The sequence below is a fragment of the Cuculus canorus genome, chromosome 2 (assembly GCF_017976375.1).
Source record: "Cuculus canorus isolate bCucCan1 chromosome 2, bCucCan1.pri, whole genome shotgun sequence".
NCBI lineage: Eukaryota > Metazoa > Chordata > Aves > Cuculiformes > Cuculidae > Cuculus > Cuculus canorus.
In genome coordinates this window covers 31,901,683-31,924,791 of record NC_071402.1, presented here as the reverse complement: position 1 = coordinate 31,924,791, position 23,109 = coordinate 31,901,683, and the positions used below count along the sequence as shown (strand labels likewise).

Sequence of the window (23,109 nt, the reverse complement as noted above, 5' to 3'; positions counted from 1 at the left end):
TTTCTCAGTCGCAAAAAAAAAAAAAAAACTTCACAGAATCCTCCTCCAAGTTGTCAGTTTGAGGCAGTTTGGACTCCCCTTGATGTGTTATTTTCAAGAAATTAGTACCAAACTCACTGTCATCAGACTCATGTTCAGTTCAATAACAGTAATTTTGATAAATATAATGCACTTGCATTGTGAGGCTGAAGAGCTGATATAAAAATGTTCGGAGGTCTTACTCAAGCTTTTCAGCTTAAAGGAATGGAAGTTATACTGCTTGTTGTTAGCTCTTGGAAGCAGAAGTGACAGATTTATACAAGATTAGACTGCAGTGTCACTGCAGAAACAGAAAAGAATTCATGAGGCTTTCCTCTAAAATGAGGGGTGTATAGATAAAAGCAGATATGTTTGCTGTTTGTTATACAGTTGTGAATAACCTAATTGCATAAAAAATTCAAAGTATGTGGATGGTTGAATAGTAAAGGAAGTTTCTTACTAAGATTTCCTCTTCCTTTCTCTAAGTCTTCCTGCAAACTGCTGAGTTGCATAGGTGAGAAGGGATGTTGTCAGTTATCCAGCAAACACTAGCAAAGTATGGCAAGTACTGCCTGTTGTTAAGCATTATGGTGTATTTGTTCAACTTTCATTTGCATTTTGGAATTCGCTTTGGCAAAATAAAGAAAACTTGCAAAACTTCCAGCCTCTTTTTTTCAGTCTTTATTAGTATTTTTTTCTGCTTTTGTACATTAATATTTTCATTATTTAATGCTTTGTAAAATTGTTCTTTAAAAAATGGATGCTTTAAGTTGTACTTGGCTATTCAAAGAAGTATTCCTTCCCTATGTCATCAGAATCATTTTTAGGTGATATTTGTCAGTAGTCTTTTCAGACTGTTGCTAGTTAACGTGTTCATTAAAAACTATAACCCAGTCAGTACTGATTAGTGGACGTATGTTGGAGACTGACAGTCTTCAAAGAACTAGATGTTACGGTTTGACAATACAGATTCCAACTAATGTGGGGAATGTACTGCAATTTTTTTTTTCATACCTAGAGTATATGGAACTCTTAAGTGGAAAATACTTTGAGTTTGGAGATGGGAGGCGAGTTATGCTAAAAGCAATAAATAGAATGTTGCAGAAGCATTTGGCAAGCATTCTTCAAGTAGTAACTGTCAACAGTTGCAGATGACTTGCTGATTTCAAATAGGTACCTAGTGTTGAGGCTCGAAATAATACTAGAGAATTTCTGCAAGTTTAATGGTTCTAACTATCACAGTTGTCTGGCCGAAGTCATCACTGCTGCAGATAAAGAAAAGGTTTTGCTGGGCAGTCAGTCAGATTTTGCAGTGTGACCAAATACTGTTACTGAGACAGTAACAGTCTGCTACTGCAGACTTGTTTCTTTGAAGTGTTTTGTACTTTATATCTAAGTGCAGACACATAGGTGTGGATACAAAGCTCTGCAAAAGAGAAAACTGATAAAACTTCAGCAGTACTGAAGACTTCTGCTTCTTTTAGGTGTGGATTCTATTTACACAACTGCTTAATTTGTAAGCATGACAGCAAAAGCTTGTATTATGCCTGTGACTGTGTCAGATCAAACTTGTACGTATTGGTGGGTCTTCACATTGTACTAAGAAAGATAAATCTGAGAACTGGCAGGCTGCTCTTTGTGCTCTAAATTACTTGCTGTATTTGAACATGAGAGGAGATAAAGGAAAACAAGTTGTTCCTTGGAAATCTAGGTTTCAAAGGAACCTAAACTCATCTATAAGAGTATTGAAAGCACTGTGCTTTCTGAAGAGCCTGACTGTACAGCTATGCTGTCAGACTTTGGTGTTGACCCAAACTTTACAGCTAAACTTCAAGAACAGAAAGTATGGGTAGCTAAACTGTGACTATATCCAAAAGGAATGTGTGCAATAACTTGTGTGTCAGAAGGAAAACAAAAATTTGGAAGGTGGTTGTGTACTCTGGAAGTAGCTAGAGAAGGAGGAGTTCTGATAGGGGTGGTTTAGAACTCAAGTGTTGAGATTATTGTAGTGCTACTAATAAAACTTCCAATTTAGTTGTTAATTCAGATACCCAGCATCTTACTAAGTTGAACTCTTGTTTTTATTTGAGACCTTGTCTCAGGCAGACAGTAGAATAGGGTATAAAGCTGTATATCATAGTTCTGGCATCACTTCAACTGAAATACTACTTCTTCATTTGGTATTCACATAACCACTTTGAACATATTTCTCTTTTCCCTAAGTGTGTTTAGATTAGATAACAGTAATAATTATGTCTGTCTTTTTCTAAGTTAAAAGCATCCGTGTTTAATACAAGTGTGTAAACTGCTGGTAATTAGTGGCATTAAAGATGGTAAAAGGAAAAGGAAGTGCAGCTTCTGAATCTTAGGTCTTAGGTTTCCATATAACCAAAATGAGGATAATCCCTGCATTGTTGCTAGTCTTAAAGAAGACTGAAGAAAATTGCTATGACACCATCTTACTACAAATCTCTATTCCCAGACTCATTTGCCAAGCAAATCCTTCTTCTATTTTTTTTTTATTTCAGTCTTCCCTTTTTTTAACATCCTCCCCCAATACATCTCTATTTAAGAATCATTTGTGTTAACTGTTCATGAGGAAAAAAACTCAGTCAGTCCTTGACTGACTGCATTAAGATATAATTCACGAATGCATTAAAAACAAAACAACAAGAAAAAAAAAACAACCAAAAAACCCCAGAAATAGGGTTTTTTTTTCCAAATTTCACGTTTTTATTTCCATGTTTTATTTTAAAATTGTCAGATTTCCTGTTGATGTCATTGCTAAGCCTTCTGTAAGGGAAGGACTCCTAGAGAGAATGTTTTGTGGTTTGGTTTTGTTTATGGTGGGGATTTTGGGTTTGGGTTGGTGGTGTTTGGTTGTTTAGGGTTTGTTTTTACTTTAAGGATGAGGAAGGTCACGGGGGAATGATTAAGAAATTGAAGGTCACTGAGGATGTTAAGTGTACAAATCTAAAGGGCTGTAGGCTCCCAGTTTTCAGCAGAACTTAAGGAACTTTCATTTTTTAAAATTACTTCCTTTCATGTTTTGGGTCAGTGATTTGTATTAGAGGGGAGGAGGTGTTGGCAGTAGAAAGAGCTCATGGCAAATGAGATTGAATACCTGCCAGCAGCAGAGTAGAAGTGCTGTAAGGAAATCCAGCTCTGTAACTGTAGCTGGCATTCATTGAGTGTTGGTATGTCCTGTGTAAATACCGCACAGTCAGGTGAGCAACTATCTACGTGAATTTAAACACAAGCTCAAATTCCAGAGTTCAGCGAACAGAAGAAAATGGTAGAAAATGTAGCTTTCCCTCTTTTACTAAGGAAGATATTTGAAAGCATTCATCTGTGTATAGTATAATTTTACACTATACACCTGATTTCAAGATCACTAATTCTGATTTATTTCACCAGATTTCTTAATATTTCCATGAAATGCCTCTCACTTGTTTCTGCAAAGCTGAGAGTTGTATTAGAATAATGTGATAAAAGGAAGTTAAACTCTAGCAGAAGAGAGTTTGCAGTGATGTCTTTTAGCATTATTAACAGTGTTGAGAACACTGAAGGATGAAGTAATGGAACAAACAAAATAAATCTTTACATACCCTGTATTTTTGAGTGGGAGAACTGGGAAAAGCTTAGAATCGCTGCTGCTTCCCTTTGTGGAAGATGGTGAAGGCCAGTTCCAGCCATCTAAGCTATGTATGACCAGTATGAGTGTTAGTATTTGTGAGTGATGTTATGCTCAGGCTTGTGGATTTAAGAAAACAGGCTTATGGGAAAAAAAATCAGACATAATTGTTTAAAACAGAGAATGAAAAATACAGTTAATAAAAAGTAAGTTTCTAGTAAATGTTGATAACATGCAAGTATAATTTAGATACAACAGTAGAGAAAATCCCCAAATTTCTATGCACGTTTTCTATATTCCTTACTTCCCTCTATTTGTGTACATCTGAACACCCATACATGTAGATGGCACAAAATGAAGCTTGGTTGTGTCTTCATTTATAGAAGTTGGTTACCGTCAGTACAGTCCTGCTGTGCTATGACAAGATGTTATTTATGTCTACATGGAACAGGTATATAAATTAATTAAAGGTAAGAACATAAATGTCTTAAACTGCAGATCACGTCACATGATTTGTGATTCTTAAAATGGATTGGGCTCTGTAGAGTATTAATACTATTAGTGCATTATATGTAATTACATACTGATGATGAATTTCAATCAATTAATTGAAAAAGGCAGAAATAGACGTATTAGTTACGTATTGGTACTAGAAATCTCACTCAGTTTTAATCTTTACATTTCTTAAAAAAAAAAAAGGTTTTCAGTGGGAACCGTGGCTGCCTGAATCTGCATTTGTTTGCCATGAAACATTTTACTAAATTACTCATTTTCTTTCAGACTGATCCTGTAGTTAATTGACAAATACGTATGTTTAGATGGAATTGGGAACAAAAACTAATTAAATCATTGGAAGTTGCTATGTTCATGACTTCATTAGTTTAAGCCACTGTTTTGCTTAAGATACAAATCCATTCAAAATGGCGCTTTTCTTAACTTAGTATAAATAGAGGGTCCTGTATTGTCTGCAGTAGTCAGACTGAGTACAGAGAAAGTAACTAGTTAAGTCTTGATCCAAACTAACTGCCTTGTTACTGATGTGTGTGTGGTATAAAATCATCCCATTATCTCCGGTACTGTACTAAATAGAATGGATGCCTGTTATTGGGAAACTCTGTGGAATTTTTCGTCTCTGCATGACTCCATTGCATATGATGTACTAATATGAATATATCTGCTTGCACAGGCTTGTATACTTTGATTTGTTGGTCTTTTAGCTGGTTCTGTGAATCTGTTGTATTTCAAGTATACTATTTACATTTTTATTATTAATGCTTGAAGGGCTTTTATAAACTGCCATTAATAACCTGAATAAAATATATAGTAAAAATAGCATTAAAAGATTTTTTTCTTTACAAGAGAAAGTGGAATAGTTTAATGTAGTAGAGAAAATGAGGTGATGGGATGTGCTTATATTTGTTACTATAACAGGTGATTCTCTGTTTCCAAAGATACAGAAATACCAACTAAATATCATTATTCTTGGTGTGTGTTTGGGCTGGCATCGTGACAGTGAATCTGTCATTTGTGGATAGACATACAGGCATCCCTTTAAAGGTGCAGAGTTTTTTACTGTAAATTATTAGAGTTGATGCTTACATGTTACTGGGCCTGACTGCTTCCAAAAATATATTGGGATTTGTGTATCATCTTTTCCTTTCTCATCTGCACAGTTCTAAGAATGTATGTTTTACAGTAACAACTGTTAGTATTGCTAAGTACAGGAGGTTAGCAATCTAGAATGAAATATTTATTATTAATTTAAACAAATATTCTTACAGAATTTATGGTGTTTTGTCTTTTTTTTTTAAGGTGAGGTTACAGTGCAAACTGGAGATCTGTTGCCATGTAAGATTTGTGGAAGGACTTTCTTTCCAGCCGCACTGGTAAGTGGTATGAGCACTGTTGGCTTTTAAATCTTGTAAGTTGATATGAGAGTTAAGCAATGGTCACAAAAGTGAAATAAAATAGATCTAGGTGCATGGTTTTGGTGGGGCTTTTGTATTTTTTTCCCCCTGAATAATTATAAATTCCAGTTGTTTCAATTTTGAAGCTCCTTAGAAGAAGTTTAATTTTATTTCAGCATCCAATCACTTTCTGAAAATACATGCCTCTAGAAGCATCTTCTCTAGGGTCACTGAATCATTCCTTTCCTCTGCAGACGTAAGCTCTAGCATTATGCAGTCTCATCTGGCAAATGATGATTTGTTAGCCATCTTCAAAATACTGTGTTCTCCAGCCTTAGTAGAAATTGGCGTGTCCTTAAATATGAGTATGGTTTTTAGATGCCTCTGATTTGTCTTGTCACTCGGTGCAAATGCTGCCTGACTCCCATCATTTATTATTTGCAAAGCGCAAATACAGATGGCTTCTATTTTTCTTCTTCATCTCCCAAGTTTTTGTAACAATGTATATGCATTAATGAATTTCTATAATTCCATTCTAAAAGTAATGACTGGCATTAATGTTGGAGTGAAAGCAATCTTATCTTATTCATCAAGAGTTGGGCCTTGTTTGCTGATTGGAGTATCAAGAAAGAGAGGGAAATAACATATTAATAACTTACATTTTCAAAACAGAGTTCTATATTCTCCTTTTGTTTCTCTTCTGCTTGTAGAAAAAGCATGGACCCATTTGCCAAAAAACTTCTGCCAAGAAAAGGAAGACATTTGATTCCAGCCGGCAGAGAGCAGAAGGAACTGACATTCCCACAGTAAAACCTCTTAAGCCACGGGTATGCTATAATTTACTCTACGTATGAACTTTTTAAGCAAACTATGTATGCGTTATAGAAAGGCTTATTTCTGCTGGCAATTCATGATAATGAGGTCAACTAGGATCTGGAAGGCATCTAACATAATGTTATGTATTAAAATAAGACTCATGCTTAGCTCAAATTAAGAGTTTCAAACATATGAAGTTCCTTCTTTTTTTGACTTCTTAGCCAGAACCACCCAAAAAACCTTCCAATTGGAGACGAAAGCACGAGGAATTTATAGCAACTATACGAGCAGCCAAAGGACTCAATCTTAAAGATGGTGGAAAACTCCCTCCACCACCTCCGCCATCATATGACCCTGGTATGTGAGACAATAAAGTTCTTTACAGATTTTTTTTAACTTGATTTGTAAGAATTACAATTGGAAAGGAGTTTATTGGGATACAGTATTCACAGTTTTTTTAAGATCACTATCTGATTATCTCTATGCAAATCCTCGCTTGTGACAATGGGTCTGGCTGGTTTGCATCCCATGTAGCTTTTACTGCCCATTACTTTGTTTTTAATGCATCTGAAGGTAGTTGTGGCTACCTTGCAGTTTGCTACTGTGTCATAAGCCATAGACTGGACAAATTGTTTTCAACATCTTGTGTCTGTCCACCACAGTGGAACTGCTCAGAAAGGGCAGACTGCTTAATTAGCTGCTTGTGCTAGACACTCACAGCCTATTTACATTGTAGGAATGCAGGTTGATTATGTTTTTCTAATGTAGCCTCTCTCATTTCTTGCTGAATTCACGTTTAGTTTCATGTATGCAGCATACACACTAATGTGCATGTGATCCTTTCTCATGAGGTGGAGGTACTTGCATTTGGGTATGTGAGATGTGGGATTTGTATTAACAAGGAGTGACCGTCCTTGGGTGCCTTCAGAACAGAGGCTGGGTGAAGTGTTGAAGCAGTCTGATGTGAGTGAGAACGAAATTGACTTTTCAGTTAACATCTGGTAATAGGTTGGATAATATATTTATTTCTGTTGTCCTAAGAGCTGAAACATTTGATCAGCTCAATGGCAATTTTCAGAAAGATCAGGAAAAATGGAAAAAGCATATGTTTCCTTATGATTGTCTGTGAGCAAGTAAGAATTAGAGTGTTCCCTTCCTTGTTTCTCTACAGGAAACATGTTAGTCCAGTATTAGGGTTGTAGTTGTGCATTCATAGTAGGAAGTGAACTTGTATTATTCAGCATTCAGTACACTCTGTCTTGAAATGCCATATGCATTTTGAAGTACAGCAAACCCAATGGCTAGTGTTGAGCTTAAGGAACATGAGGCTTTACCTTTAATAATCTAGTTGCATAGGTTCTGTATAACAAGCAGAAGAGCCCAGAACTAAATCTAGCTTGGAAAATCTATGAAAATGGTGCTTCCTTGGTTGCAGACTCTGCAAATGAGTTTCAAGCAAAGAAAGTAACTATTTGGCCTGCTTGAAAGCAGATAGAAGATAAATAGAAAAGAAAGCTGTTACGCCCTGTTTCAATTTGTTCTGTTTTACTTTTTCCAAGCTGGGTCTTACTGTCTGTAGTTTCCTGGCTTCCGTTTTCTTCAGTGTAGAAGACTTAAGAGAAGGGAACCAGGAGTGAAGAGAAGGTGCATGCGTTGGTACACGTATTCTCTTTTCACAAATATAACAGAACAAGTATAGAGCGGGAGCAACTACTGTTGCTCCTTTTCCACGTTATATGTAGAAGAGAGGGAGAACTATGCATGCTATCAATGAGTATATCCATCCTCTCCTACTCAGCTCTGTCTTGAGCATACCTATTTCTAACTAGCTGCTGGTTGTTTTCCCTTAGAAGAAAAGAGCTCTGTATTAGTATTTCCTGCTTAATTGTGTGCTTTGAGTTTGCAAACAAGCAAAATTGCTGGTGCCTTGGTCTCCCATTCCACCTTTTCCTTAGAAGTGCAGATAGCTTTATGATATTAAGGATCTTGAGTCAATCCACTTGTATTGAACTTGACTGCATATGCATACTGCACACTTATTTTGATTAGCTTGTATTTTATAAACTTTAAATGGAATTGTGAAAGTTCTGGACAGTACAAACTGTACAACAGTACTTCTGAATAGTCAGGTAGCTGACAAAAGCTAAGCATTTTACAAAAGGATGAAGATGAAGATACAACCCCTGATTCTCACAAGAGTGTACATTAATCCTCTAGTGTCTGATCCATTCAGTTTGGAAGGCTTTGAAAGTTTTCAGTGGGAACTGAGAGGTACCATAGCTAGAAATGTCTTTTCTTATTATCTAGATGCTTCCATATTAATTTTTGTTTTTAATTTCTTTGATCCTATCTTTGTCTGACCATATAGATAATACAGTTCTTTTTGTTCTGAATTTCTTTCTCTTAAGGTGTGTTTATGTTTTGAGTATTCTGACAGGAATGGAGTTTATGCAAAAAAAAAAAAAAAATCATTGCTGTTATATCATGAGATTCCCATGCTGTCACTTCTCTGAAGGATTTCAATATTCTTCCTGTGTATTTCTAGTGTGCAGATATGGGATTTTTTAGTATCTTAAACCCTTACACTATCGTTCTGTGTTTTCCCAAATGTTAGTAGTAATGTTTCCTGGAAGTGGTGCTGTTTGCAACATCACTAGATTAATCTTGTAAGATAATACAGCCAGCAGTTACCCTATTTTGCATATCTCTGTAGCTATTTTCATATCTTGAACAAACTGAACTGTGTTCTTGATATTTATGTTTAGCCTTTTCTCTTGTCCATTTCCTTCCGGCTGTTGTCCCTGCCATGTCCACATACTTCCTTGGCCACCTTCTTTGCTGAATGGCATCTCTCATAGTGCTTCTGATTTCACCTAGATTATTTCTGATCCTCAACCTCTCTTCTCATTCCTGTCCAAAGAAGAAACATCTTTTTCGTTAAATGTGGACAATATTCTTTTTCCTAGCATTCTGTATTTCATTTTCAGATTCAAGAGGCCTTTATTTTCTCTGAGGGTGGCGGTTGGGGCTTGCCTTTAAAATATTTTAAAAACTTTATTTTTTAGAACACATTATTAATATTAGATTTCTCTGTTTTTAAGATTACATTCAGTGTCCATACTGTCAGAGGAGATTTAATGAAAATGCAGCTGACAGGCACATCAATTTCTGTAAGGAACAAGCAGCACGTATTACTAATAAAGGGAAATTGGCAACTGATACCAAAGGGAAGCTTCCAACTCGATCACAGGTGAACTACAAAATCTTTATTAACTTGTAACTTGCATTCGATATCAAATGAAGCTTGTTAAATAGTGTCTTGCTCTTAAATGGAATTAACTGGTTTATTCTGTAATTTTATTATTTGTGCTAGACTGAAATTAGACACTAAGCGTAGAAGAGGTTTTTGCTTTCTTACAAGAGCTGCAGAGATCCATAAATCAGGTGGCAGCAGGTGCAAAGCCAAAAGCCAATCATAAACGTAAATCAGATTTGTGAGAATGACAAGGGTAGTAGCATGAAGTAAAGATGTAATGTTTGTAAAGAAAGCTAAATTTCAATTGCTCAAGTCTTCTGAATCCAATGCAAATGGACAGACAAAGATAGATGACTACAGGGCAACTGAGAGCAAAATTTTGGCTAATTAGAAGCTTAGAGGAATTCAGAAGAGGAATTCAGACATATAAAGGTAAGAACTGCAGTTGTTAACTTATGATGGAAACCAATGAAGGATTAAAGTCTATGTGTATTTTCATTTGGTCTTAATGTTTTGGGGTATTTTTGTGGAAGCTGTGATGAGTTAAACATTTGCAGTGACTTAGTGATTCTTGCACTGTATTCAAAATCAGTGCTGGGACTAGTCCAGAATGTACAGGTGAAGGAAAGGTTTGAAAGACAAAAATGATCCTATCCTTGAGTATTGGGTTTAAGATTAACAGGTAGTGGGGTGATAATGTTAATCTCATGAGAGAGCTATGGAAAAAGATGAAAAAAGCTGTAGAAAAGTGGAAAATACAGAAAGACAGTTAAATGGAAAAATGTTTAATCACTGAGTAAAGTTAATCCTTCCTACTGGTGTCATCAGTATGTATAAGAAAGCAGACCAGCAGAAAACATTTGCCTGATCCTGTACCAGAAACAGTGGTCTGGTTTTCCACAGCACTTGGGATAACTACATATCATGTTACATAGATAGTTTGATTTAATTGCTTAAATTTCTAGGTTGTATTTTGTTACAGTACAAGCCTGCTGCAGTTAAGAAGATGCCTTCTGTAGGATCAACACCACCATCATCATCATCACGCTTACCACAGCCAAGTGGTGTTAGCAAAACTGTTTTAGGTATGAAATTAATGTTACAAATTTTCCATTTCCTTTTGAAATATTAGTGAAAAGTAGTATAATTTTAATAGCTGGAAGGATTTCTACAGCATTGCCCAGTGATTTAACCAATGAAGTAAAAAAAAAAAAAAAAATAAAAATCATAGGAGTTGTTCAGTTTTAGATTTGAGGATAAGATGTTGTCTGTTTTCCAGAATACAATTTGGTTTTTAATCAATGTTTTTGTGACCTGGGTTTTTTTTGACATATATGATGTCTATATACTTCATCGTTGAAATTGATGTAGTGGTTTGTAAAAACTCATTTAAGGTTGGAAGAGACATTGTTTGGCATCTGTCCAACAAGACTCTAGAACGTACAGGATTCTGTATAGTTTCATATATTAGCTCAAATTAGTTTTTTTCTAAATTGAACCTGCAAAATCATGCTGTTTAGTAATGCATAATTGCATCTAATACTGAATTCTTCCCTGATGTTTTTCTGTTGCTTAATTCTGTAACTAATTTACGTGCTGAATATGATCGTGAATTGGTGAAAATACGTAATCAAGCCATGTATATTGTAATCATGCAAACACCGGTCTTACTCTGTTTTCAGATATCATCAGATATCAAACATGTTCTACTCATACATACTTTGATGTTCTAGACCTAATTTCTTCAGAAAGAAAAAAAAAATGAATTGAGATCCAATATTTTTTATTAGACTGGAGTATTATGTCCCAATTGCATATTTTCTGTAAATTTCTGGAAACATAATTGCTTTTTCCCAGCATCTTGACATTTGTTCGTATCTTGATATTTCTAAAATTCTTTCGAATTTTACAGTTGAAAAATATGTAATGAATTCTGTCATTCCAGCAGCAAAATCTTACATTTTCTTATATTTCAATGCTTGCTTTCAACTGCAAGGTGCCTCTTCAAGTAAAGCACTGTCTTCATCTGGATCCAGTGGGAGCAAAATTCAAACGTTATCACCAGCTCATAAAAGCTCACTGGGAATGGTGAACCCTCAAGCAGGGTAAGTTTCCATTTAGTGTTGTCATTTAGGGTTTATTTCATATTTATATTGTGATAGTACTAGAAGTTTCTGGTCTGTTCCACTTGCATTTTATTTTCCTATGAGCTTCAGAAGTGCAGTGTTTTGAATTTATCCTTTATTGATAAACGCAATTAATGTTTAAGGAACATTAATTGCAAATGCATTAAAATAACAGCAAAGATGCATTAAAATAACAGCAAAGCAGGTCAAGCGATAAAAATAGATATAAAGTAGAATAAAAAATTATAGAATATGCAGAAGTAGTTGGAGCCATATTTCTTTTTTTGGTAAAATAAAAATACTTAAAAAGGAGACAATTTTATTAATTACACAAAACTAGTGATTTTTAATTTATTGTTCTTAAGTCTTACAAGTTACTCACAACTATGAATTACAGCTCTGTCACACTTCCCTTCTAACACCATGTAGCATGAGGATGCAATTCTGTCCGTCCTTCACCTACCCATTCATGCACTGTCTTTCAGACACAGACCAGAGGCACAGTACATAAGGTTGTCAAACTTATTTTTTTACTATTATTTCCTCCCCTCTGCCCCACCAGTGTCCTAGTAGTCACTGGTTTACAGGTCAGCTTCACTACTCTTTGTAGGCAGTTATGTTCTGTCAGGAAATCCCAGCCTCTTTTATTCACTGACCGATATTTATGTCACATTTCTCCATTTTCAGAAGTTGAATTAACATCTACTGATGAGTGGCAAACAAGTAGGTCCACAAACCATAGTAAAAAAGTCAGCTGGGATAATTTGAAGGCATGTTTCTGACTGCTCTGGTGAATCCCTGCTGTTTGGGAAGGCTTTTTCCTGTTGATAGAGTTTCTAATTGTGTGGTCTGTTAGTTTGTAAGGGGGCACAGGTTTTGGTCTTCACTTCTTAACAAGGAAGTTCTATTTAATTTTACCAGCCAGTTGCTCACTGAACTTAGTGCTTTGTATTCTGTCATCTTCTATTTCCTCTTCTGAAGCTTGGCAGAAGAATTGTGAAGTGGCCAAGCCAGGTAGTTATTAATATATGGAGAGGTGTTTGCACTTTCTGTCTTTTCATACGCTATTAACCACGAATAAATGACTTCTGGTTGTCATAGTTCTCAGATAATGATCTCTGCTGAGAGACAGCGAATGTTAGCTTGGCTTATAACCCTTCTTAATTGCCTGCACAATTTCCAGGTTTTAAGAGTATGGATGTGACAAGTGTGTTTCTGCCTGCAGTCCTTCTTGCTTCTCTATTCTAAAAGACTTGTGTTCTCTTCTCATGTTTGCCATCCAGTCCTTATGATTTCTTGCTAGTCATACTCATCGATCTTCTTGCATATGGCTGTTAAATGTGTCTCTTTACTAAGAAAGATCTAACCTGCGAAATAGCAATTCTTTTTCTTTTGGCTACTTTGCATTCATTTCTGAGACTGAGTTTTTCAGGCTTTACGTTGAATCAAAGAGGTGTAGGAGCAGTTAGATTGTGGAAGAGTTGGGTGCCTCAGATTGGTCACTGGTGACACAATTTTGGCCTTGATAATCTCAGCCTTAGTGTTGGGGTATGGGAGGAAAATATGTAGAGTTCTGTTGAAATACCTAAAACATTATATCGGAGCAGAAACTGAGACACTCACAGTCAACATCCTAAGTCAGAGAGTGAGAATAATTAATACCGTAGTGAAATAGATTTTAATGTTTAAAAGATTTTGTAATTTAGGCTATAGATAATTGGGGAAAGAATTATTTTATAAAATGAAAATTGTTTTAAAATTCTATAAAAAGATCCTTCATTAGGATATTTCTTTCACTACATTTAAGATTTAACTGGTAAAATGACAAGCCCATGGCATGAGATCCGGCATACTGATGTGCCTACGTCAGGAAGAGCTCATGCTGTAAGGTGTCACGCTCTTCGGAGTTCTTAGTGAACTGACTTACTGAGCACAGTGTTACACGTTTATTGTTTTAAGGCTAGTCTTTCAAATGAAATGTTAAGTGATCATCTGATATTTCCACCCACGTCCCTGTTGGCAAATATGTAAGAGCCTATGTACTTTTTTTGACCAGGCTAAATTCCAGTTTTTGCTGTAAGAAACAAGTCCCCACAGTTTGCACAATTATATTGTGCAATATCAAGGATGAATTATGTGGATACTGGAGAGGGGACAGTCTAATAGGACACTGCTTCTTTCTGTACCTGTTCTCTGTGATGAATATAAAAAGAGGCAAGAAACAGCTACCTGCTGGCTAATGTAACAGCCAGAAGTTAATAAAAAAGCATGCAGTTTCCCTGTTCCTCTTTAGGTGGCAGTCTTGAACCGTCACCTGAAACCACTGTGACACGAACGTGAAGCTGCTTTGTGCTTTTGTGTTAAAGGTGAAAGCTAAAACGAACTGGGTCTCTAAGGTGTTTAGTTCCGTAAAGCCAGGCTCGTCGAACTTCATTTCATATAAAGTTCAACTGCAATATCGCAGTATAAAATTTTATTTCGTATGAACAGAAATGCAGCAAAATTTTATGAACTCCCTTAACTTTAAATCATTTTTGCTATGCTATTTATTTTTTTAATTTGAATTCTCCTTTTCTGCTCGCCAAGTAGAAGGCTACTGAGAGAGCACACCACAGTATCATCAAAATAAGCTTGGTTAGTGTTAATGAGGCTTACTTTGTACTTGTAGATCAGTATGTGTCAGTTGAGTCTGCTGTAAGAGTTTTCTTTTTCTGCCTGGACAGAGTAAAAGCACAGCCAGTTGTAAGTATTACTGGAAGTGTAGCATAAGGGCATAATTTCTAAGTCCCAGAGAAGGAAGTGAGAGTGCAAGAGTAGACTGCAACTGCCCTGTAGTCAGTAAGAAAACCTCCATTCACTTGCATGAAAATAGGATTTCAACTTTTTGATGTTGAAGAACTGGGGAAAGGAAAATTAATTATACAGAAATTGTAGTTAGGCTTGTATTTTGGTAGTGAATAGTGCTAAGATCCTAAGTTTGATACGTATTTTGAAAGAGTACAGCATTTAGTGCTGCCTTGCATTTCTCAAGGGGAAGGGAGTTCTTGTGAGCTGTCAGCAATAATTAGATCTTGAGGAGGGAAAACATGGGTAGGTTCTTCTTCCTGTTTTAAAGCTACGCAAACTCCAGCACACATGCAAACTCTTCTGCCTAGTAGAACTTAACACCATCGTTTGTGGCCAGCCACAGGTCTTTTGTATGTACAGACTAATTGGCTGTACATGTTTTATTTATGAACACTAATTTTTTGGTTTTACTAGGATGTGGAAAATTACATGATGTTTTTCAGTATGGCAAATAAACATTTAGAAATTACTTTTCAGCTTTTATTTTATTTTGGGGATAAAACATGCTATTTAATGTTAAGATCATTAAAGTTATGCCTCCTAGGAGTCATTCCTGTCAGAGGCACGTCCAGTACTGCCTTACAGCGGAAATGTAATATCAGTGGCTCTCCTAACCAGTATCAGTAAATCTAAAATTCCACTTATATATTTTCTGTATAGCATGTATAGCCTTTAAAAACATTATCTTTCTAAAATAGCTTGTTCCTTTCATTAAGACTGTAACACAGCTTTCTTCTATGAAATTAAAGTAAATAAGAAGTTGCTTTGTTGCTCTTTGCATTTCAGAAGATTCTTATGATTGTGGGTTTTTTCAGTAGTACATGAAAGGGCTGTCAGCTTTGTATGTTTTCATTTTGTTTAAAGTGTGGAAGAATAGTGTAGTTCTCTATTTTGGCAGTATTGTGACTGCTTCTAGGAAAGTGTCTTTGTGCTATACTGTAGGTGTCTGGAGTTCACAGATAATGTTGCTAAATGGTTAAAGGTACAGAAAATCATGGTAGGTTGGAGTATGTTTCTTGCAGTGTCAAAGACCTCTGTTTTGCTTCTCAGTCCTTGGGAAATATGTAAAGAGTATGTATTTGGTCAAATAGGAATTCAATAAGGGTTTACTGGTTAATTAGTTCGAACTAGAACATCTGTTTGGGAGGAGGAGTGAGTAGAAGAATTCTGGGGAAACTTACCCCACAATCCGCATTATTTGTCAAATTGTCAAAACAAAAATCTCAGTGTTCCCAGCTGACTTTATAATAAGTGAATATCATTTAGCAGTATTGGATTTTTGGTCCATGTTTAGTAGTTTATTAAGATAGAATCAGGAAAGCACACAGTAATTTTAAGAAATTATTTCTCTTTCTGTTAAGGAGTGGTGTTTTTGTTTTGCTTTTTGTGTTTTAATTTTATGACATCTCTTTAGGGGTGGAAAGGTTATGGAAGAGCTAAGCTTCAGATACCCAGACATTACAATCAGTCTTGCTTGGTTTGTTTCTTTATAGTTTTTAAATTTCAGAAAGAACAATAAAAATATGCTGTGTCATCATTTTCCAATTTAAGTGTCATTTACTTGGCCTTTTTTTTTTTTTTAATAAGAAGAAACTTCTGTTACGTTATTGAGGTAGAGATATATTGGAGATATAATGGGCTCTTTGCAGGTTTTACAGTATGGTTTAAGATGATAAAAATGCCAAACATGACTTCTTTTAGAAAAACTAGGTCTTCAAGTAATGATTTCTCAAAAGTTACACTCCTTTTGGTGATATATTTTATTTTAGTCGCGTTTTTTATTTAATTAATGTCTTGAAAATTTGATTATTTATTCTTTTTGGTTTGGAAATGTTATCCATAATATTAAATTATTATAGTATTGCCTCTGCATATAGTACTGTCTGTTGTGAGTTGGGTGTTTTAGTATTAAACAAAATTGTTTTTCTTTCAGGCTTTCCTCTGTTCTTTTCTCATGTCCATAAAAGAAAAGAGAACAGAAGGCATGTTATTCTCTCTGGGCACAGTGTTCAGACTTTACCAAAAAAAAAAAAAAAAAATTGAAAAAGGAAAACTTTTCCTTCTTCCTTATTCTAAAGACAAGGAGGCTTTTACTTACATCTCTTATTTTCTAATATCTTAATAAAGTCACTATGACTTGTAATTATGAGCCTCCTTTTCTAGATGTGATAAGTTTGACATTATGAAAGCTATTCGTAGAAGACAAAAGACCAAGCGTGAGTGTGTTGTCCAAATTTTGAGGGTAACTAGCATTAGGTTTTTTTCTTTTGTTTGAAAAAGAAGCATTGGAAACCTAATAAAAATATAAATCTATATAATCATCTCCTAAGTCAGGAGAACTCTTTTGTTTACTGGATTATTAAAGTATGATTTGTGTATTATTTCTGGTTTTTAATCAGTGGGAGTTCTTAGGGAATATAAGTATTTAATTATGAGTACTTATGTTTGGGTTTGGGGTTTTTTTTGTGATAACTTAAATAGCAATCTAGCAATCTCCTTATGAGTACCCCTTTATATATTTTAGTAGTAAGATGGACAAGTTAGGCCCACCACTGCGAACTGGAAGAGATGTGCAAAGGTTTTATGACACTGATACAAAACCAGACAGTACCATCAAAAGACCAAATGAGTTTTTGCCTATAAAGAAGTAAGTATTACAAATAAGCGTGGTTTATCTGTTTTGCAGAAATGTTCCTTCAGAACATTGGAATAGCAGAAGTGTGACTTATACTGGGCAGCACATGTCTGTCAGTCTTCAGCATAAATGCTGTGGGAGAAGAGTATATAACATAATTAGTGTGAGTGTCTGTTTCGTGCTAGGTAAACAGCTTCACAATAGGACAGGAGAGGTGAAGACTTTCCTCGGACTTGATTTCTTCTGTCACTGGCTGGTAATGGACTAAGGGTAATGAATGTCTATCTCTGAGATAAAACTGAATTTGAATGATGTAAAGCTGAAGTAAATATTTAAGCGTGATAACTGTACACATATCTGCCTTGCAGGCAAATATTTTATGACAAAGTAATTTGATTCTCTTAAATATTTAATTATCTCCTACTTCTGTAAGATAGCTGTGGTGATCCAAGAATATAAACAAGGCAGACTTTGTGATAAGAGGTAAACTCTTAAGTTAAATTTATCTACTATAAAGACTTCTGAATATTCTGCAAGGCCGAAGAAAGGGTATTCCAGTCTGTTTAAAAATTAATAGATATTAGAGTTAACCATTTGATATAATTTTAAAGATGCCAAATTCAAATAGGCTGAGTCTTCATAAACAATACCTTAAGGCATATTGCAAAAGATAAATTAGTAATATTTTATGTGGCATGTATGTAGAATGTAATGGTTTAAATAGTAGAAGTGTGTCTAAATGCTGGTTTAGTGTTACAACCAGTGCCGAAGTATCTTTAAGACAGGGCCAGGATATTTGAACTTGGGTTTCTGTTTGAAGAAGCAAAAGGAATGAAGGGAGGGGAAGCTCTTCTTAGACTAACAGATTTTGTTGTTGTTCCAGTGCATTCTTGATTAGAGCTATAAATCCTATGAGCCATCAAAAACTATGTCAGTTTTTCCTTTTATAATACATTACCAAGATGCTGAAGCTTTGGCTTACTTGAGTTACTAAATATGCTTACAATAGCCCTCATCCATAGAGCAGTGATTTGATTTTTCTTCTTCTTGAGAGCAGTTCCTTAAGGCTCTTTTTCTGCTCTTCATAACATCACCGTTGTTCTTACTCAGTGTCAACTGGATTTGGGAATTAAATCTGCCTTCTTTGAAGAAGGTTATTCAATATGTTCTGTGCCAACAGCACTGGACAAGCATGAATAGCTACTAGTCATTGCTAAATTCAGTGTAGCAACGTGAATGGTTAGAGTTTATGGCAAAGGTTTCTGGACTTTGGCATGCATGCTATTAGTCATAAGGGACTTATGATTTTGCACAGAACTATGAGCTGTTGTGGGTCAGTGATACCTGTCAAGGCTATTTTAAAACACCCTGTCCAGGAAGCAAGCTTGATGTTTCAGGATTTTTATAGCAAAATACAACCAAATTGTGAATGCATAAATAGAAAAAAGCAAGTATCTTTTACAACTTTTTTTTAAGTTTTTCATTTTGCAAGCAGTTGTAATTCAACTCATTGAACAACGTGAGCTGCTTTAGGAAGGGAAGTCCCTTGAATCTTATTTCTTCTGAAATTGAGAATGAATAATAAAAGCCTTTTAAAGGTGTGTCCAGATTTGAAGAGCTTAGTGGCATTGGTACACAGCCTCATCTGCTGTCAGACTTCATTAATACTTCTTGTGATACAACTTAGAACTTATACTCTCGTAAAAGCAAACCAAAAAACTTCAACCAAACAGAAAAAACCCAACATAACAGGACAAGTACATAGATGTGGCAGAGGTTGGACAGATCAGGAGAGACCAAGGTGTGGTGAGAAAAATTGGGATAATCAAGACTATCTGACTTCATTGTAAGACATCTGTCTTTAAAGATCAGATTGTAGCTTAAGGATGCAATTTCAAGATTTGTCATCAAATATACATGAAGTCTGATACTAGTTAGGTGTCTAGATCTGAGATGAATAAAGCAGTAAACAGTGGCAGCCTGCTACTTCTGTTGATTTACTCATCAAAACAGCAGAAATCATTGCAATTAATTATAAGACATTAAAGTTTCTAGTCTGAAAATAGATTTTTCTGCATTTTTAGAAAACTAATTATGCAGAAATTATGCAGAATACTGTGTTTGAACATTTCAAAATTAAGGTGTCCTGTTAAACCTTTAATGAATGAGTTTTTGTTATGGGATTCTGCCTTCCTGAGTCGACATGGTGGACAACGCAACTTCATTGTGTCTTTTCAATATTATGGGTTATATATTTTCAATAGTATTGTGTTGTGTCTTTTGGTTGGTTTTTTTTCCCCTGGTTCAGTCGATGGCCTGTATGCTCTACTAGAAACCATACTAATCATGTTTTAAGATACTAATTTCTGGGAAGTTTCTCTAGCCTGCACCTAGTATTAAAGGGTTAGGTGAATTTCCAGAGTACCTGGTAGGATGAGGGCATGTTATATGTATTTTAGAGAAGGGAACAGTTGAAATAAAGGAAAGAATTGTGGACAATTTTTTATGTTTATTTCTTTCAAATATATAGAACTCCTAGCATTATGGTGGAAAAAGATGGATTCACAGTACACCCTGAAGAGACTTCAGTTTAAGAAATTAATGCTGTTAGTTTTGAAAAAGCAGGATGTTTATCCCAAGTGGAAATTCCAGAGAAAACTGAGTCATTAACACTTTTGAAAAAACTTGCTTTAAATTACTTTGAGTTGTCTGAACAGGAATTGAGGCAGAATTCTGTTCTCTGCTTTATTGTCTGATCATCCCCGGTATGTGATAATGCATAGCATTTCTGCGTCTGCAGTTCAGGGTCTTTTTTATGCACTTCTCTAGCTTCTGTAACAAGTAAACTGACAGTTCAGTATGTTCTTTCCACTCTTGAGCTCCAATGAATTTTACTCAGTTATAAGGAAAAGTCTCTCTTTGGTGTAGAATATGATGGAGGAAATAACGCAAGATAGATTATTTAGCATCTGCACTGTTGTACATACTTGTAATAGTGTGATTTAGGTTACATTTAGAACTTTTATTCTGAAATTCTGTACCTTCTGAAAGACTGATGTAAGTTTTAATAGATTTTAGTTTTGATATAACTGCGCAGACTGAAAAACACTAGGCTTTGGGATTTTTTCTTTTTTTTTTCTTTTTAATGAAACCATCTTTAGAGTCTCCTTGCTAAGTAAGAGGGCAGATAGGAAAACTAATAGAGAAGGCCAGTGTTCTGCCCAGTGAGCCAGTCTTTGGCTCCACTATACCTGTTGCTTGTAAAAGCCATTCTTGTTAAACTTGAATACTTCAGTTAGATATAATTTCACTTGATTTAGTCTTAGATTTAGTTCTTGATTTCCACTTTTGTTCTTAATCATTTGATCACTTTTCCACTGAAGTGTTTAAGTGATGGAAGAAGCTGAAAAGCTGTCTTTACCCTACACTCATAACATGAAGGAAGAAATGTTGTATGCAAATACCAGTGTTATTACATTATTCCTCAGTTTTGTCAGTGTTGCATTTGAAGTTACTGGAGTTGATGCATTTCCTAAAACCAAACCAAGACCAAGTTGGTTTGTAATTCTGAAAGTAGCAGTTAAGTTCATCTGAAAGGAACAAAAAAAAAAAAAAAACCCAAAACTTGGTTTTCTGTTGTTGATTTGGCTCTTGGTGACTAATTTTAAAATATTTTTTAAAAATATTTTATTTTTTTTCTTATGTCCATGACCCAGTCCTAATTTAAATTTCATTTATGCATTGGTATTCAAGAATGAGAACAGAAAATCTTGGTGGGTCATGCTTAAGATGTTGTAATCACTGAAGTCTTGCCTAAGAAGAAATCCCAGTGAATGGCAATTCCTTGAGCAATGATGAAAAATTCTTTCCTTGGTCACTGATGATAAAAGGATGCCCCTTTCTATTTCCTTCATGGGGTTTTCAAGGGATACTAACGTTTCTCTACTTATCAAAGCAAGCAGTGAGATATTCTGTATGTTTAGGATGTTCTATTCATTGCATACTGGCTTCTCGTGAAAACCCATGATCTCATGAAAGAAAACCCATGAGTCTTGAGGAAAGCAGCTTTCACCACTATGTGGACGCACTGTTGAAGCCAACTTTAAGAACACTGTGACAGGCTAGAAAAAAGGCCCTAATGCCCAGCTGGATAGATTGTCTTTCCTCTCCTTCTTCTACTAATATTCATAAAAAATAGTACTTATGCTTTGATGAAAGAGTATCTAGAGCATTATCTGAGAAGCATACACCCTAAATAAAGTCTGTGGCTATGAAGAAAAAATGTTCTTTTGCTTAGTGCATGTTGATTACAAAGTTGAGAATATGGTAGCCCTTCTACATTTTTCTTAAAATGCTAAGACCTGCAGTCAGCTGCTCTCTATTTCACTGAAAGCCCTGCCAGTAATAAAAAGTGACTTGTAGTCTGTCAAGGTAGACATTAGAACATACTAAACAACTTGTAGTGCAATAGCTGTGTGTATCTTAGTGCTATAACAAGTGAAACACATGAACAGGAAGAGAAACTTGCTGTTCCGTTTAGCCTGTCATTGTGATTCAAGTTATACTTGGTCCAAACCATGCAAGTTCATGTCAGAGCTCTTCTGTCTGCTTTTAGTAGAAGATAAGTTATATTTCTCATGCAAATAATTGGTGTGTAGCTTGTTGAACTCATTTTTCTATGTAATTTTTAAATGCATATTCTTGTATATATTTCTGAGTGTGCATAATTAATCATATATTTATTCTGTTTTAGAGGCACAACAAAAACACGGACATCAGCCCCTCCTAGTGTGGCAAGAACCATGAGCACAGGTGCTCTAACAAACAAAAGAAAAACCAGCAATTCAGAAAGTTACTCAAGGTAGATTTTAACTTTGTGGATTTTTGTCGGCAAAAGAACAGTCATTAAAGGGGAGTACTTACTACAAAAGAAGTTGGGGAAAATATTGTTCTCTGCAGATAATAGATAATTCATGGTCAATATTATTTGGCATGTTATGATATTCAATATATTACGGTATTTATCATCTAACACAATACCTTTTCATCAGCTGTCTCAGAAGTGCACAGAGGACAGTGTTAGAAATGTCAAAAACCTATTAGGAGCTGTTGAAAAAATTAAGTGAGTGGTCTTTCAAATGAGAAGTGAGTGGTTCAGTTGAAATTGAATGAAATTTGCATATTAAGCACACAGATTTTCTGATGTCTGCCATTTTAAGGGGCAGAATAAAAATTGTCTTGCTGTTTTAGCCTTTCTTCTTTTGACAAGCTAAGTTTTAAGTTTTCAAACACTTCAGTTAGATTAACTAGTGAATCAAATGTTTGATTCTGGGCACCACAGCATGCAAAGGATATAAAGCTACAGAAGAGTGCCCAGAGGAAGGCTACAAAGTTGGTGAAGGGTTTAGACGGGAAGCAGTATGAAGAGCTGCTAAAGTCACTTGATCTGTTTAGCCCAGAGAAGAGGAGACCAAGGGCAGACCTCATAGCAGTTTACTGCTTCCTCACAAGGGAAGGAGGAGCAGCAGGTGCTGGTCTCTATTCTCTGGCAGCCAAAGATGGGACCTGAAGGAATGGTAGGAAGGTGTGCCAGAGGAGATTTAGGCTGGATATTAGGAAAAGGCTCTTCACCCAGAGGGTTGTGAAGCACTGGAACAGCTCTTCAGGGAAGCAGTGATGGTGCCAAGCCTGACAATATTCAAGAAGCATTTGGACAACACCCTCAGACACATGGTGTGAATGTTGGGGTTGTCCTATGCAGGGACAGGAGTTAGACTTGATGATCTTTTAGGGTCCCTTCCAACTCAGGACATTCTATGATTCTAAAACTTGAGTATTTCTTGTTTCCTTGCAGAGAAGGAAAGGTGAGA

The 23,109-nt window shown here is 35.6% G+C and overlaps 1 protein-coding gene across 5 annotated transcripts in view; it reads left to right on the top strand.

Moving 5' to 3' along the window:
• Positions 1-23,109, top strand: part of ZC2HC1A (zinc finger C2HC-type containing 1A) — a 57,585-nt gene that overhangs the window by 28,737 nt on the left and 5,739 nt on the right. For 2 of the 5 annotated variants that reach the window (XM_054057821.1, XM_054057824.1), the window contains exons 2-9: positions 5,465-5,538; positions 6,270-6,386; positions 6,597-6,732; positions 9,477-9,625; positions 10,614-10,716; positions 11,628-11,736; positions 17,129-17,251; positions 21,993-22,100. In XM_054057821.1, coding sequence (XP_053913796.1) covers positions 5,465-5,538; positions 6,270-6,386; positions 6,597-6,732; positions 9,477-9,625; positions 10,614-10,716; positions 11,628-11,736; positions 17,129-17,251; positions 21,993-22,100 — 919 coding nt within the window. Of the gene's footprint in view, positions 1-4,079; positions 4,123-5,464; positions 5,539-6,269; positions 6,387-6,596; positions 6,733-9,476; positions 9,626-10,613; positions 10,717-11,627; positions 11,737-17,128; positions 17,252-17,424; positions 17,510-21,992; positions 22,101-23,109 lie in introns of those variants that run through there. The other 3 variants (XR_008448415.1, XM_054057823.1, XM_054057822.1) reach the window with 3 other exon arrangements.